At 43.2% G+C, this 17,688-nt stretch overlaps 1 protein-coding gene and 1 long non-coding RNA gene across 3 annotated transcripts in view; one reads left to right on the top strand and one right to left on the bottom strand.

The window, feature by feature from the left end:
- Positions 1-6,600: 6,600 nt before the first annotated feature.
- Positions 6,601-11,875, top strand: ZNF706 (zinc finger protein 706). 2 transcript variants are annotated; one of them, XM_030229588.2, is made up of 4 exons: positions 6,601-6,749; positions 9,539-9,675; positions 10,844-10,951; positions 11,571-11,875. In XM_030229588.2, the coding sequence occupies exons 2-3, from the start codon at positions 9,541-9,543 to the stop codon at positions 10,937-10,939; spliced, it is 231 nt and encodes a 76-aa protein (XP_030085448.1). In that variant the 5' UTR covers positions 6,601-6,749; positions 9,539-9,540; the 3' UTR covers positions 10,940-10,951; positions 11,571-11,875. The 2 variants fall into 2 exon arrangements, with proteins under 2 accessions (XP_030085448.1, XP_009085530.1); XM_009087282.4 differs by lacking the exon at positions 6,601-6,749 and adding an exon at positions 6,843-7,217.
- The window catches only part of LOC108961827 (uncharacterized), a 47,004-nt gene continuing 38,997 nt past the window's right edge, over positions 9,682-17,688 (bottom strand). Inside the window, exon 3 of the long non-coding RNA XR_001990200.3 lies at positions 9,682-10,748. This is a non-coding gene — a long non-coding RNA (uncharacterized LOC108961827). The remainder of the gene's footprint in view (positions 10,749-17,688) is intronic.

The following is a 17,688-nucleotide window of genomic DNA, read 5'->3' as shown; positions in this document are numbered from 1 at the left end:
CAGACATTCTGTCTTGCTGCCCCATAAGTAAAGTCTTTTACCTCTACATAGCTGCCATCTTTTGGGATTGCTCCTTTCAGGAATGTGTTTTCTGTTCTGCTCCACATCCCATAGCACATTCCTCTGGTGCAGCAGTCTGCGATGTTCTGCACAAAGAAATGGGATCCAGTGGCCTGCTGCAAACCAAATCATTCCCTTGATTTCTCTTGCCAGGTCCTGTTTATCCACCAGTGTTTGTTAGCTAGACCTTACTATGTTCCAATCTCCGTCAGCAGCTGGCAGGAAACACTGGCAATCAGAGCAATCCCCACAGCTCACTTTGCAGCAGGCTCTTTGGATTCCTGCCTTTAAGTCATGCAGTGATTCCAGAGTGAGTGTAATGGGGCATCTGAAAAGGAGAAAGTTGAAATCCAGCAGATGTTTCTCACTGATCTCTTCCTGAAGCAGCAGATTGCTGGGACTGAGCCAGCACTGCTAACCTGGGAAAACCAGCAGTGCATGTGGCACTTTTGGATGTCCAAGGCTGCTTCCCTTCCATGAAGAATATCCTACAGCTGCAGAGCTCTTTCCTGTGTACTCTCTGTGCTTATTCTCGCATGTGTAATTCTGACAAGCACCTTTGGCCTTTTGCTTCCTTATCCTGCAAGATTTTACGTGCTGTTTGGAAAACATGAAGAGCTTCCCATCCTGCCCTTTGCAGTTCTAGAATGGAAATGAAATCTGCACATGGATAACTGAAAAACAGATGGAAAGGTTGGCTCTGGATGAGAAGTAATTGCCCCTTCCTCAAGGTACAATAAGCAGCTACTAAAATATTTCCAGTATGAGGCTGGAGCACTGCAGATGGGCTGAAGAAGGAAGCAGAGATAGTGAACACTTTGAGCCACCTCAACACAGAGGCATCTCTGGGATGTGCTACCATTCAGAAGCATAGGCTGAGGGATGCATTTCTCTTCTTGAAGCTAGAGGCCAGTTGTCAAAAATGCTGGCATGTTTGTGATAAGTTTTAGTCACAACTGCTGCAGGTTTTAACATGCACATGACACGGTGTGTGAATTTTCTTTACACTGCATACATGTATTTGTATTGATGGAGAGGAGGGAAACCTTGGTATTCTGAATTAATTTAAAATGAACAGATGTATTTGTTTTCATGATAAGACAAGGACTTGAACACATACAAGATTCAAAAGCATGAATGGAGGGCACAGGCAAAAAAAGGGAATGATTAATTGGAGTGCATTTTAAAATAGTAACTGTACGTAATGCTGAGCAAAGCTAAAATCTATTTTAAACTGTTTATACAGAACGGAAGCGTATGTTCTCAAGGTCTCCAGTTTGTCTATGTGGGTTGGTCAAAAAATTGTGACATGCTGAGAAAGGCATTTGTGCTTTGTTGTTTTTAGCAAAACTCACTTCCAACAAAATGGATTTAAAAGAGGAGAGACTGTAAAATACGTAAAGGTCACAAGGCAGTCTTGGCCCATGCTCTCCAGGAGGTGCATATGCCTTGAAATGTTTGAGGAACTGCATCTCCATGCTTCTGACTGCTTCCATCTGTCATTCTTCAGGAGCCTTTTCCTCAAGCCCTCACATTTTTGTCTCTCAGAGGATGTGGGCAGCTCCTTATTGCATCCTCCTTGTACATTTTTTTGCCCTTACAGTGGAAAGGAACACTCACTGAAGCAGTTCTGTCCATTGTTGCTGGAAAGGGTCAGGCACTATGGGAAAAAAAAAACCAACCACCAAACCCAGAGAAAGGACAATTAGCTGTAGTCTCTGTGCCACCAAAATCTACCATTGCCTTTGGGACACTTTCTTGGGTTCATCCTAATATAAGGTTTAGTGGCAAAAGTATTTCTGCAGGCCACCTTGCTGCACTAGAGCCTAAACCCATGGTACAGGCAGGGTAGAAGTGAGAGTTATATCAACTTTTGGTTGATATAACTCTCACTGTGTGGCCACCTGGTGCACTGCCAGCTCACTGGGGGTGCAGAAGAAGGGAGCACTGTCCTGCTAGGAAGGATAATGTCAGTCTTATTTATGTGCTTCTGGAATCTACTGATGGGACCAGGAATACTGTGAGGAGCACAGGGAGGCTGGCAATGTGGTGGACATCACCTGAGGTTGTCCTTGTTCTGGAGTATGCCATCCATCAGGTGTCCCTGGAACAAAGAAGCTGTTCAGAAAGGCAGCAGGCAAACCAGGAAAAGATGCTGCATTGCTGCTGACGGGGATGGTTCTTTAAAGCCAGTGTGGAATTGGAAAGGTACCACAAGCGTGAGGTGCCCTGCCAAGAAAGCTGCATTGTTGTGCTGGCTTCTTTCCAAAACAGAGCTTAATCTTTGTCTTTCCTTCTCAATTTGTTGGTTTTCCTTTTTTTTTCCTACCTTCGTGTTCCATTTTTAGCCTTGTGGATCAGCATACTGTGGACTACAGAACACCTAGCTCTACAGCAGCATGCAAAAGGAGGCATACCATCACAGGCCTTAAAATACTTATTTCTGCAATATATATGTATTGTGACTCAGTACCATCTCATGCCAGTGCAGTGCTAAGAATCTATTGAATCTGTGAGCCAAATACGTGATTTAGGACCTCACACATGTTTTGTATTTGCCACAAGAGCAATACTGTTCAAGCTCATGAGATGCCCACACCCCGGCTCTGGAGAAGTAGCACACAGCAATTGGCGTCAACAGAGGGACAGGAGTTAATGCTGTGTCAGGGAGGCGTGAACTGGATGTATGAAAGCTGGAGCTGTGCCTGTGAAAAATGCCTTTACAGGGAAAAGAACAGTGTGCTAACGTGTGGGGGAGGGAGGAAGTGACAGTCCACAAAGCCGAGAAAGGGTAAATGAGCAAAACACCACCTTGTGAGGCCCCCAGGTTGGATAGGCACTGCTGCATGATCTTTTCCATCAAACAGCACTAACTACCAGGATTATAGCCTGGCTGGGGTTCTGTCTGCATCCATGTCATCCTGTCCCTAATATTCAGCAATGCTGACTCTGATCTACCATTGCATCAGCCTTGACTATTCTTTCAAAGGCTATTGGGTTCAAAGCCAATCTCTCCCATTCTGTGTTTGTGTCAACATTGGTCTGCATCCACAAAATCTAGTGAGCAGATCGCTGTCACTTGCAGGCCCAGGGCATCTCCTTCCCTTTCCTTCACTTCTTTAGACAAGACAAGGGGTCATGGTGGGGCACCACATAAAGCCCCTCAGCAGGCAGGCACACAGTACCAGCATGTTCCTCCCTGCGAGCCAGGGCCAAGGGCAGCCCTAAAGCCACCATTTAGCCAGCCGAGAGGATGTTTGATGTGATACTGGGTCAATAGGGAACACAGGAGCAAATGAACAGGAAAAATACACCACAGTAAGTGCAGCAGGGAATGGCAGTGGGAGGATCTGGCAGATGCTCAGGGGCTGATTCAGAGAGAGATGCAGCCCCACCCATGCTGTTGTCAGCAAACTTGCCCTGCACCTCACGACAACTTCTTTCAAAATGGGTTTAATAACACATGTCAAAATGCTACCTGGTTCCCAGCAGGGAACTGTGGGGGGGGACACCAGCCACACCAAGGTGAGACAGCTCAAACTGACGTGCAACAGAATCCAAGTGCCAACAAGTTGCTATTGAGCAGAACATAGGTATTTTGACCTAATGGCAGAAATTGCACCTCTCTGCAGGCACAGGAAATGATGGAGGGCTGGAATCCAAGAGGATGAGAAATAAGCATGTGAATAACAAACAATCATGACTGCTAAAAAAACCCCAAGAAACTAAGAAACAATTCTGCCTCACAGCACTGCTCCTTCCAGTTTCCTTTGCTGCTTCCCTTCTCAGTAGACCATCATTTTGGGGTTTATTTGATCACCACATTCAAGCTTGGGCTTAAGTGGAAGTTTTGTTTCTCATCAGTTGCCTCATTGCGAGAAGACAACAAGATAACATCTTTATTTATTTTTTTAATTTGGACTATTTTCAGGGGCTACATAGGGGCTAAAATGACTTAAGGAGCTGCATTTTCTATGCATATGGTGCTTCTACAGGTTTCAGTGAATTGTAATTTTCTTACACTTGGCTTGGGGTAATAAACGCCTTGCATTTTTTCTACCCTTCATTACCAGGAGATGTTCTTGTTTTTCACTCTGTTTTAATGCAGAGTACTTGGTAATATCTGTGGGGTTTGGGAGATGTTTTTAAATTAGAAAACAACAAATAAACAAGAAGCATACAGAAAAGTGCTGCAGTGTATTTGTAGTAATTTTAAGATGCAACATTTCAGTCTAATGTTTCCACTTATTTTACATTTTATCTGCTATTTATACTTTTTTTTCATACACTCTGGCTTGTTTCACCTCATGTGGGAGCAACAGAGAGGAGAGGAAGTCCACAAGCCAGATAAACTGTAATTACCACAGGTTCATTTCGTCAGACCTACGCAAAGCATGGAGTGCCCGGGCCCGCCCTGCCTCTCTAACAGCTCATCACACCTATCCCATGTCTCGGCTAACATGCTCATGTGCATGGACATACCCCCTCTGGGGTGACAAATAAGTTTCATGTACGGAATCAATTCTGAAAAATTATCTACAGTGAATGGGAAGTTTTCCTTATTATCTTAGCAGTAGAAATCTCAGCTACGGGCATTTATATTCTTCTTTCACTGTGCTGGGTTTTTTTTTTTTTTCCAACAGTCTCTTTGGAAAGATCTCAGTTGCAAAGCCATGACTTGGGCAATACAGAGACCAATGCTGTGACCAGAATCTACAGCAAAAAGGGATAAAAGACAAAGCAGAGAGAAAAACAGCCACACTCCCCTGTCCTGCAAGATCTATCGCTCGTTCTTCTAAAAGCAGAAAATCTTCCAACACCAGCCAGAGCTCAGCATGTGCTTGGGAGATCCAGTTTATTTGAAATTCTTGTCTAGCCAGATGTATACCAACACCATATATACCAACACCATAGTATGGGAACATGACCCTTGAAAAACCCTCTCCAGTTCCACATGTAAGGCCAGCAGTCCTTAAAAATAGCATCAGCCAGGACAGAAGCTGCTTTTTCACTTGTCAATCCCCTCCCTGATGAAAGTAAAACTTCATTCTGAAAGCCACCTGTTTGCAAGCTCAGGACACAAATGCACTTTGAGTGGTTTTTTGTTTTTTTTTTTTTTTTTTTTTTATAGTTGCCTATTTCCATAAAGTTCAGAACCCAGTGACAAGATCATTTTAAGGCAGATCAATTTCAGTGCTATCAGTTTAATGTGGAAGACCTAGTTGCACACAGGAATGTCAGGAAGATTTTTTCAAAGGAGAATATTAGGAAATTCATTTTTCATCACAGGCTTATGTCTGACTACCTTAGATGTTATGACATCCAGACCAACTTCCAGTGATTTAAGTGTCAGAAATCTACTATACAGCTCCCTCATAACTGCTAACATGCTCTAGGCAAGACTCATGATAATGGCCTAAAACCTTCACTGCACTTCTTTACAGATTTTGTTGTTGTATTTTCCTCTCTTGAATCAGAACAATACAATAATTCAGCCCAAGCTCTAAAAAACATCAACCTAACACCTTGTAGTTCCTCCAGCAGGTATATTATGTTTGCTGTTTTGCCTTGGACACAGAAGTGTTCAAGATGCCAGGTTTGGAAGCTACAACAGTTACTCAATGAGTGGCAGAATGTCATCTCTAAGCAGAGATGCCGCCTGTATTTTGCCTTTTCTTAACAGGTGCAATATCTGAGCAGGCACAAACATTCAACCTCCCTATGGCTGAATCCTCCTTAGAAAATAAAGAGCTCATTTATGCCTCCTTACAGGGCCTGCCTACATCTGTATTCATGCAAGTCAATAACTCAAATCACATGTGCAGTGGATACAGCCTGTAAACTTCCTCTACGATCCCTGCAAAACGTGTCCAAACCAGATCTACTGCACTTTAAACTTGAATAAAATTCTTCTCATCGCAGGCTGTTTCCTTCTACTTTACTTATCCCTTCCGGCCTACACACAGGCCTGCTGTGTGAACTGCAGCCAGAACAGAATCCGCTTCTCGCCACTGCCTCCGGAGAGCCTCTCCGAGCCATTTGTCGAGGCCCCGGCGAGCAGGAGCAGCGCTGTTTTGAGCCGCGCCCGTACGCTAAGCACAGAGGAATGTGCCTGGGAGCGGGCCCGCCGGGAAGCGCCGACAGCCCGAGGGCAGCGCCGCCGCATCCGGCGGGACTGCGGCACCGCCAGCCGGGGCTCCACCCGGGCTGCGCTCCCGGGAGCCGGGCGGGGCAAGGCTGCCTGTCCTGGCTGATCCCGGTGTGCCCCAGGACCGGACCCCGCCCAGCGTGGGATTCCGCCGCGCCCCTGCCCGCAGTAGACTTGGGGGGTCCCGAGGGTTTCGAAGCCGGGCTTGGCGGCCTCAGCCACCCAGTGCGGCTGTTGGCGGTGGAACCCCGCAGGGTTCTCCGCGGCCGGGACGCGAACCCGTAGCCCCGTAGCGCCGCGACCTCCCAGCTCCGCACCCCGGCGTCCCGCTGCCTCCGCACGCCGGCGTTATGTAACGGCCGCGCGCCGCCATTGGCCAGCGCCGCCCGGGGCGCGCGGGCGCGGGGGCGGGTCTGGCGCGCGCGCACTGCCGGTCCCGGTCCCTCCTCCTCCTCCTCGTTCTCCTCCCGAGCGGCGGCGGCGGGGCCGCGCGGAGCCTACACAGCGCTCGGCAGGGCCGCCCAGCCCGGATCCCGCACGGGTGAGCAGCGCCGGGGAAGCGGAGCACAGGGGAGCGGGGCGCGGCGGGGCGGGGCGGAGGAAGGGGAGCAGTCCTGGCCTGCGGGAAGGGAGGCGGCCCGGCCCGGCAGCGGAGCGCGCTCCGCTTGCGGGCCGCCGCTCCCCGGCCGCGGCCTCGGTCCGTCTGTCTTTCCGTGCTCGCTTCCCTCCCGCGGGGCACGTGGTGGGGCTGCGGCCGCCCCTGCCCCGCCGGGCCCGCCCGAGGGCCGCGGCCGCCCCCGGTCCCTGCGCGCCGCAGGCCGGGCCCGGGCCGGGACGTCCCTCGTGGAGCGGCCGCCCGAGCCCCTCGCTCCCGGCCGGGGAGGCCGCGGTGCCTCGAGCTGCTGTGTGCCTCTGGAAGTGACAGCGGAAGCAGCTGTCCGTGTCCAGTTTTAGGACTTGAAACTCCGCTCGGATTCTGGTGACTTACAAGGAAATGACCCTGTGTGAGGTACGGCTGTGTTGCGGGTTTCAGCCTCGCTTCCCGACAGTGCCCGTGCTGCTGCTGCTGCTGTTATGATTTGGCAGCAGATTTTTTCCGTGTGTTCTGATTCCTACGTGCTCGCGCGTTCTTTATTTGGAGACAGCAGGCTGGTCTGCTGGACTCTGTGAGGGTGTGCCTGATAGGGAAAACAACACTTACCTGCGTTGTGCAATTGAAATTAGTGATTTGGCTTTGTAGATGAACTCATCATTCTTTTAAACCAGCTTTGGGATTATTCTTTTTGTCACTTTCTTAGTGACAAAAGAATAAACCTTACTTTTCTCTGTTTCAGAAACACTCTGTTTCAGCTGTATTAATGTAACTTGCAGTATTTAAACTTTTGGATTTTTGGTCTTTGACATTGTGTGGTGGTTGATATTTTTGAGCAAATGTTTGTGGTTGTGTTTTCTTGTCTGTGACTTAACTAAAACCAGCAGTTGCCGAGTACATAAAAGCTCAGTGTGGTTGGCTGTTGTAATGTAGTACTTATCAAAGCACTAAAATACAAAGTAATATGCAAACACTTTGTGAAAAGAATTCTTTTTTGTTACATCTGAATATTTTCTGTCAGGAACCGTCTGACTCCTGACGATTTGCTAATAAAATAGAAGTGAAATAAAACCTACTTGTGTATGCAAAACTATTGGCATTATATCTTCTTTTTTTAAAATTTTTAAGTGGGAATCTAGTGTTCTGATTGAGCCATGCTGTATATAACAGCATGAGGCCCTGGCTGGGGTGTTCTGAAGTAGATGTAGCATCCAGTGAAACATAGACTGGCACTTTTAGTCTTACTGATATTGAGCGTTGCATCGTATGGAAACTGTTGGATGCCACACGTATTTATATCTGCTTGTTAATGGATTTTGTGTTGTGTTCAATTTTATTAGCTGTATAGACTTCTGAATTCTCTTTTAAAGAATCTGGTGGGGGAAGAGGAGGGAACACTGAAGATGTAGTCTACTTCTGCAGAGTGTTACATGGTGGTATTTGATGCCATGAAACAGCTGGACTGTGGCCTCAGAGGTGTCTCAATCTACAAGTGCTGTTCTGGGTCTCAGGGCCTTTGTTTTGCTCACATGTTAGCAGATGTCCAAAAATTCCCACAATACTAGTGAATTTTCGCATGTTGTTGATGTTTTATAGAATTTTAATTTTTGTAATGGTTTTTAAGGGCTTTTCATACGTATTTACTCGAGGTCAGTGACTGTTTGGATAGGATTTTCTGTCACACTGGGTGGCCACCTGTCCTGATGGGAGGGATTGCCTGTCAGGCATAGTGTACCCATGACTGTGTCTGTCCCACAGGTACCAAACTTGGGGCAAGTGCCCAGGTTACCCAGGGGGGCAGTGGCCAAGCAGCTGCCCTCCTGGGAACATGAGACTTTACTAGTTGTGCTGAGAACAATGGACTTGGCTAGCTGTCCTGTGCTTGGGCAGGGTTGTGCTTCTGAGAGAGCTGCACAACTGAACTGTGAGTGGGCTGTGAAGGGCTGGGAGAGACACAACAGCAGAAATTGGGCTGCTGGGTTATATAACCACATGCTGAATCCTGTTCTGTTGGTGTGCCCAAATCCTGTCTGGTGTCTGCTTTGGGGGTGGGGTAAAGACTCAATTGGGTGTCCTCATGGCTGCGTGCAGGTGGAGTGCAGGTGGAGTGTGCTGCTGTGGAATGTGATGTCTTGATGCTCCATGAATTGTAACACTTTTGTCTCATTTTGTCTTCTGGTGGACCTCATAAATGCATATGGCAGTAGCATTTACTTCCTTTGTTGTTCTTGGAGTTCCCAACTTCAAAGCAGCTCACAAGCACCTAAAACAGAAGACAATAACACATCTTGGGTAATACTTCGATTTGCCTTTCTTGAAACTTGTTTCAATTTCCAGAGGTAAAGGTTGAGTCGTAATCTTTAATTAAAAAAAAAAAAACACAACAAAATCCCTGAATTTTTCAGTACCTTTTGGACAAAAGAAGTATTTTGTGTTAACTGTAAAGGAAACTTTTCATTATTCTGACTATTGGAAACACTTTTCAAAAGTAGAGCTTGAATCTTAGTAGAGGAAGACACCTTAGAATGGCCTAAATAATTCTGGTGTTTATTTTAAGAACCCACAGGCTTTACATAGCAAAGAGCTCGAACAGATGTCTGTTGTGTTTGAGTTATGGGAGTTGTAGGCCTTGTGGACAGAGCATATGACTGCATTGTGCTCATGGTTACAGCTCCTCGGCCAGATAGCAGCAGTAGTTTCTCATGTTTGTAGACTAAATGTCTTCTTTTTGTTTGTAGATATGGCTCGTGGACAGCAGAAGATTCAGTCGCAGCAGAAAAATGCCAAAAAGCAAGCTGAGCAAAAAAAGAAACAAGGACATGATCAGAAGGCTGCAGCCAAGGCTGCCTTGATATATACCTGCACTGTCTGTAGGGTAAGAGGAACTGAAGTCAAAATAGTCTTGTAGGGAGAGGTCTATCTTCCTGACTAGAACAGGATATCTAGAAGATTTTATAGTGGAAACTAAAATACTTTAGTGGTTGTCTAGCTTGCTGCTGTATGTGACTTGCTTACAGGTTACTCAGCCCTACTGGTAATTGAGATAGAAAATCTGAGAGGTTGTGTTCAGCTCTGGTTTGGGGGTTATTTTGCCTTTTGTACTACAGTGGTCTGCATATGCTCTTAGTATGAGATAGAACCTGTAAAAAGTGTGCAGTCAATTCTTGTTTAGTCTCCATGTGGAAACATATTTTCTTTGTGATGGAATTGGTCTGTCTTGGAATCAGTGGTTGTGGATGTTGCTGTAGAAAGGAGAAGCGGTGGTGCCAAAAGCTTTAATGTAAGCTTGATACACAGTAACTTTTGCTAGAACAACTTACTTGATGAGAAAAAAAGAAATTTGAGTACTAATCAGATTATTCTTTTCTTTCTGGCTGGTTTTCCTAAATGCTTCTTTTGGAGCTGAAGGATGAACTTGCCATTTTCACTTCAATAGTCAGTCTCAGAATAGATCTGCCATTTCAAAAGTCTTAAATAGGATTCCAAATTGAGGGTTGCTTTCTTAAGTACTTGTAACTAGCTCCTCTTGTGAAATCAGGCTGTAGTATCAATCACTTTGAGCAGTTGATGTCTGCAACTGTGTCATAGCAAAGGTCTGAGATAGCTTGTGCCAAGTAGAGACTCAGTTCATGCCATATAACTTCTTGGCCTATTGGTAAACTAAAGAAATGGCTTTCATAGAGATTTGATTCTGTAAAGGAAAAATGTTTATCTTTATGGTGTTGAAAAAGAAAATGGTGAGGAGGGAGGTCTTCCACCTCCCAGCCTATGAAGTGCAAGATGTGCAGGAAGGTACCTAGCCAGAATAACACCATTGATGACCATGTCAAAGCAAGTGTGCTTAAAAGCACCTCTGAAAATAGGCAGTTAAGTACTCCTTCTTACCCTGCAGCTAAATTGGTGGTGCTTCTGTCATTATAGCAGTGTCATCAAGGAGGGACTTGGCTTCTGGGGAAAGAAAAAACAATATAGTGGGGATTAGGTTTTGTAGGATAATTTAACTCTTGTACTGTGCATAAAGTTTGATGTCTCTCTTTAATCAGACTCAAATGCCGGATCCCAAGACCTTCAAACAGCACTTTGAAAGCAAGCATCCTAAGACTCCACTTCCTCCAGAACTGGCTGATGTTCAGGCATAAAGTTGTCTACAGGTCATTACCTTAATTTATAATTGATTGTCTGAGAAAGGTGTATTACAATTTGGTTTTTTTTACCACCAACAACTGTGACTTTAAACTTGCTTCAGTTCTTTTAATATGAAAACTACTGTAGGTTATAGTTATACCCCTGAACTGTTAAAAATAGAAGAAGCAAGCTAGTTCTTACATGGGTGAAATGGCTGTGGCGTTTCACTGTGCCCAGAGGTTGTTCTAAAAGGGATTAGTGTTATTTCAAATGGTCATTCTTAGTGTTGTAGGAATAGTTCATTATTTAGTTCTTGCTTTGAAATGTTAGTTTTGCTGTGAACAAAATGCATAAGTACAATCTGTCTGTTACTATAAAACATGTAATGTAAACAGTCGTTTAGGATATTTCCAACAATTGAGCCTTTTTGTTCCTGAAGCTATGCAAGTGAATGCAGAAAAATCTGAATTTCTGTGTTGACTGTAGAAGAGATTTTCCAGTAGGCAGTTGTTAGGCTGTAACTGAAAGTGGTTATAATAAAAGGCTGAAATAAGGTAAAAAGCAGTAGTATGGTATTTCATTCATCAGAGATAAGCAGCATTGTGTAATGGTTCAGCTTAACCGAGTTGTTCTTGTTTTTTATAGGTGAAGTCATGACACCTATTGACTCTTCTACTGTCAGACCTTACATAACAAACCTGCAGCTGCTTTTCTAAAACTGTTGATCAGCAAAAATGAAGGGGCTACAGAAACATTCATATTTTTATGCTGTTCCCTCTTGGGCTTCATGCAAAGACAATTCTGTGTAAATGTACAGTTGTGCCCTATTTGGAAATCCTAAAAAATCAGTCCATACTTGTTATAAAAAATTTTTTACAATTGTAATTATATTGATGTTCATATTGTGTAAAATAACTCACTTAATAAAGTAGTACTTTGATTTTACAATATCACAGATTAACTCCTTGTAGAAATTCTGTTTCACCTTTCTGCATTATCTGCCTTATAAAAGAATAAATACAAAAGTGGAATTTTCCCCATCCTGCCAAAACATGAGCAGTATCATTCCACTGCAAGTAATGTACATTACAGTAAATTAATCTTAAAGTGAAGAGGGAAGCTGCTCAGATTTACTGTCCAGTGTGCTGCCTGTTTGAGCCCAGCCACTAGTGGTCAAGCTGATGGCTCAAGGTGCAACACACCCCTGAGCAGCTGCATGAGAATCATGAGACTTCCTTCTACGTTTTTGTCCTGTGTACTGGAGTCTGAAGTACTGCAAGCCATTTCGAGTGGGATTCCTTTTCTGTGAGGAATAATGTTCCTTGAAGTCATGCACTGGAGGAGCTCTGGTTCTGCTTGTTATCCTTTCCATTTAGGTAGATGCCTGAGGAAGCTTGAGAGGTGGCAGGATTGAAATGCTGGCTTGAAAAATGCTTGTCAAATACTAGGTTAAAACAACTCTGCTCTTAGTTGAAAACTGGATTTTAAAATATTTTTAATGATATTTTGAGCAGTCAACCACACGTGTTCCCCCTCAAATGTGCCTGGTTTTTTCTCTCTTGAAGGAATATGTAAAATAGCCAGCCATTAATAACCTTCCTTCACAGCAGCTTAAAATAAGGCTGTTGGAGAAGAGCCAAAGTAACTAAAATAATATGGCTACTTAAAGAAATCTGATATGATTAAAGTTGCAATGACAAGAAAAAGCTGGATAATAACTCTGGCCAAGACCATTTGAGCAGATAAACATAATTACCCCTAAAGAGTTCTGGGCTGTGTTCTAATCCCTGATGTACAGCACAAAAGTAGTGGAGAAACATACGAATTGTGCTGGAAGGTCTACTTTACAAAATCCCATTTTAGGCATTTTGGAGGGGGCTTAAGAGCTTTAGTTTTGACCCTGCAGTTAGAAGCAGTACTAGAATTGCTGTGATGTGTGGAGTTTACAATGGATGTAAAAATTCCAGCAGTCCAAGTGACCCTTGCTATGCAGCAGGACTATACATCTGACCTTCAAATGGCTTCCTAAAATCTAGGACCATAGTCTCAAAGACTCATTCACTTAAAAGAATGCACTTGGTATTTTATTATATAAAGTCAAAACCTTTGTCTTTGTCCACGCATTTTCTCTTTATTGAACTACTTCTGTGAGACTAGCTTCCTGTCCTCTTTGCTGTGACAGTATCTCTGTAAATACTTACTTTGGCATAAAGTTTCTCTGTATTATAGTCACTCTGGGATAACCTGTATACCACTTAACTTTTATAGATAATGTTATTCTCCTCAGCATAATCCACTACTGCACTTGTACACCTGACATCAGAATGTAACAATTCATTTATTTTTCTTTAATGTTATCAATACATACATCCTGACAAACTGGCTCCACAAGGCAAGAAATCTGCTTTCAACCTATGTGCTCTATGGGGGAGAGGTACTTCAATGTTCTAATGCTGTAGTTTGTCTAAAAATATGCTGAGTAGAAATGGAAAAGATGTTTCTTGCACTGATTGGTATTTGATAATCTGGTTTTACTCTGGAAAATGTTTGGGGATGCATCCCTAAAGCTTGGGCCTGAGGTGAAGTAAATGTTCTATTCCTTCAATTCAGATTGTGTAGCATTAAATAAAAAACTTGTTTCATAAACAATCTCTGTTAATGAGCACTGAAGAGCTGGAAAGCTGCATCATTAGTGGGATGGTTACCTTCAGTTAGAATTGTATTTTCAAAACTTCTGTGATGCTCAAGTTGAAAATACCCTCTGAAATGATGGGGTTTACATGTTGGAAAGCAAAGATGATCCTCAGTTCACTAAGATCCCTAGCTCCAATAACTGTCATCTTAATTACAGAAGTAAGTGAAAGTTGTGACTGAATTGTTATAAAGGCTGTACTGAATGTGGCAATAGCCCTCAGTCAGAGTACCTGCAATACTTGTACCTAACAGATCAGAGGAAGGACTAGTTCCCCATCACCTCTACCTGATCTGAAAGCACACCCTAGTACTTGGCTAAAGACACAGTTGTGCGTTGTAATGTGTCTGATTAAAGAGAATTAAAAATATAAACCATAAAATGTCATATTTCCTGCCTGCTTTTGCTGCACCTAGAAAATTAATTTCCTGGCTGTGGACAGCCATGTAACTTGAAGCTGTCTAATTGTGCAAGAAAGAAAAATAGACATGGAACATTTCCTGTATTCCCTTGAGAAAGATTAATTTCTGTGCAGGGTCAGCATTCAAGTGAAGGGCTCTTACTGTGTCAGTATGGACATCAGCTGTCATGGATACTTGTGGAGAAACTTTAACAGGGGTTTTGGATTTTCAGAAGCCTTCATCTTCTGGGAATCTCTTTAAGCAGCATCTGAAATTGAATTTTAAATTAGACTTAAAATATTCTGAAAAAAGTCTCAGCTTAGAGAGTAAAAAGTTAGCAGCTATAGTTATGATGAGGCCATCATCATGGGGACTACTGAGTAACCAAGAACAGTTTGGCAATTTTTGTTACTCAGGCTTATTTCTGTGCCTCTGCTTTACCTATCTCCGGGCTTCTAGTTTCTTACTGTCAAAAAGCTGTGTGAAAAATCCAAGATAGAAGTTGAAGACAGTTGCCATGTAGCCTTCAGGAAGCAGTTTTTGCAGTGCTCTTGAAACATCCCTGGACACTATCCCCTATGGTTATTTGCTGAAAACACTTCTGCTCAAGCAAAGCTAATGACCACCGGCTGTTTGCAAACCACATAGCAATGAAAGAATTTGTGGCATTTCTGTAAACTATACTGATTTATTTTCCCATCTTGATAAGAAGAGCTAATAGGTGGAATGTCTTGATATCATCAGGTACTAATAGGCTTTCTCATTTTCACAGAAACAAGTTGGGAATTAGTGGGCTTTCATAGAAGCGTGATCTTCCAGGGTCTGACAAGTAAATTTGATTAGTCCTATAAGAGCCACAAGCAAGGAAAGGTCAGTTTGTGTTTCTGTCTACCCAGCCACCTTCTGCTGTGTGTAATTTAGGGGCCTTTGATTTGCCTGTTTAGAACCTTACAGGTTTTGGAGTGGACTTTCAGTTCAGCTCCAGATCTCACTTTGCGCTGGTATTCAGTGTGATTTTGCTCTGGTCCAGACAGTGCAAGGGTGTCAAGTGCTGTCAGGTATTTTTCTGTATGTTTTTAAAATTATTTTGAAATCTATTAATACAGTGTCTATTGTGGTATAGGTAAGGCACAGCAGAGGCTCACTGAGGGAATTGAGTTATCTTGGAAGCTTTTAAAAAAAAGTATATTAGGTTATATGTACGTTTTATAATTCTCTTATGTAGCATTTCATGCTGGGGTTCCTGGGAAAGGAGGAATCTATAGTTGTCCCAACATAGTTATCTAACTGTTCAAGCTGTGTCTCAGCTTTTTTAGGAAAGTGGCATAGCTTTCCTCTGAGAACTACTGGCCATTAAATATATAAAGCCAAGGTCCATGCAGCACTTTGATGGCATGGCACATATTTTTGTGTTCCTTCTTTGTAGCTGTGACAGTCAGTGTGCAAAGCATAACTGAAAGCTGGAGCTCTTTCAGAGGACTATGGATTAAGGGAAATCTCAGGAATATATCCAGTCTATCTCCCTACTCTGAGATTAGATAAAATCTGCCCAGACAAATACCAAGTGTTCCTCTAACCCTTAAATGCTTCCAGTGAAAGGGATCCCACGATTCCAGACCTTGTAAGCAGCATGTATCACTACTGAACTGTACAAGTGGACAGTTGTCACAGCAAGAGTTTATCCCTGCCAGCAAAGTCAATTGCTTACTGTTCTTATTGGCAGTAGATGTGATGAATAGTGCCTTTATTTGAACATTGCTACTGTGTTCTCCTAGTCTTCAGAGTAAACCCAGTTAATTGAATCACTCTTCATAGGTCACGTTTTCTAAGTCTGGCAATTGTTGGTGTCTGGATCCTCTAAGGTTTGTGCTCTTGAATCATATGGTCAAAGATATGACCCAAAGAGCTGGCTGAGGCTCGTGCAGAGTAGCTGGAACAACTAAGGTCTGGCCCTTGCATACATTTGGATTATATTAGGCTTTCTGCAGCAACATCACAGATTAATTTTGGTGCCACTAATAATTTCCACCTTTTACCTCTATTTAGGGTCCACATACCTGCCTCTCAGGGATCTCAGACCAAACTGTTTACCAAGTTCATCCAGGTGTGGTATCGTGGAGGATATTACAGATGTCCTCTTTTACTCTTTAGTCTGTATTGTTCATGAACACACTGATGGGATACATTGCAGGCAAAGCCTTGCAGGACCTCACTTGAGTATCTTGCTAGACTCCAGTAAGCCTTTGGCACTTGCTTCTTGAGAGCACTTTGTACTGCTGTGATTCTCTTTGTGGTCAGTATGGACTGGAGCCCCGTACCTGTGAGGACTTTGCAGACTGACTATGTCAAAGGCATTTACAACAACAGGGAGATGTGGATCTCATGTGCCTGTGACCACCAGACCAGTTTTCACAAAGAAATGAAAGGTAGTGAGGTATGGCATAGTTTGTTCCTGAAAAATCCATATTGTCTGGCTGTTGCTTGGTTACTTCTCCATATGCATTTACAAAGGGAATTCTATAAAAATTATCCTAGCCCTTTCCCAGGTTTAGGTTGACTGACAAGACTCCCTTTATTTTTAAATTACTTGTGCTTGTCCCACTACTCTCTTGAGCTATTTCCTGTGCACTGGGAGTTCTCAGAGAGCAATACTCATGGTCCATAGTGACATGGCTGATTGCTGGAGCATCCTAGGATAAGAGTTATTAGCTGTTGTCAACTTGAATTCTGTCAAAGCCCTTTGACTACTTTAGCTTACTCTTTCAACTTCTTAACATGGTTTGTTAACTTTTGAGTGAAGTCAAAACTGCTGTTGATTACTTATTTGTAAATCTTATCTTTCATTTTCTTTCCTTCTTCATCAAGTAATGGACCTGTACTTAACTTTATCTTTCCTTAGATATTTGTCATCTTTGTATCTGTCTTTTAGAATCTCAGCTGTGTTTTTGGGCTCTGCTAATGAAGGTGTTACTGTGTTGACTTTGGAGTCTTCTAAAACCCAGTCTTTTGTCTGCCTCTCAGGATCCCCGCTCTTATATTTGCAACCACTGTGGTGAACTCTTTGAAATATTTTTTTTGTGTGTGGTTTGCCCATCAGAAGCTTTATATACTCCTTCCTGATCTCTTCAAGGCCCCAAATATGCAAGAGCATTCTCATTAAAGTTTGAGTTCTGCCGAGTATTTACTTACCTACAGGCTAGCAATGAGAAGGACTAGGCTGGCCTTATAAATCTGAATGTAGTTAATAGTAGTTAATATTGGATATAAATAGCAGTAGTAGTAGTAGTAGTAGTAGTAGTAGTAGTAGTAGTAGTAGTAGTAGTAGTAGTAGTATATTATGTTATATCCAATAGTAGTTTATATCCAATAGTAGTTAATGCTGGATGTAAAACTGCAGAGCACTAATTAGACTAAATGTTTGAGTGAGTTTTCAGATAACATTCTGGCCACTTCTTCCTCTGGTTTTCAAGACTGTCCCTATACTTTAATCATTGCTGCCTATCTTTTCCAAATGGATGCCAATGTAATCCAACCCCTCACAAGAGAACATCGTATCTGTCTCCTTATCCTTAGTTTACCAAGAGAAGAGTAATAACCAAGCTGCCTCTGTCTTTTTCAGTGCTTTGCAAAATTAAAGTATGCCTGGACAACAAATCCATGTTAATTGTCC

The sequence above is a fragment of the Serinus canaria genome, chromosome 2 (genome assembly GCF_022539315.1).
Source record: "Serinus canaria isolate serCan28SL12 chromosome 2, serCan2020, whole genome shotgun sequence".
In the NCBI taxonomy this organism is placed as follows: domain Eukaryota; kingdom Metazoa; phylum Chordata; class Aves; order Passeriformes; family Fringillidae; genus Serinus; species Serinus canaria.
The sequence above is the reverse complement of the archived record's forward strand: the minus strand, read 5'-3'. Positions and strand labels throughout refer to the sequence as shown.

What these genes read in the sequence shown, in the direction of transcription:
- ZNF706 (XM_030229588.2), top strand. Translation starts at nt 9,541, where the DNA reads ATGGCTCGTGGACAGCAGAAGATTCAGTCGCAGCAGAAAAATGCCAAA. An exon ending in ATACCTGCACTGTCTGTAGG is followed by an intron (nt 9,676 to 10,843) that starts GTAAGAGGAACT and finishes CTCTTTAATCAG; the next exon opens with ACTCAAATGCCGGATCCCAA.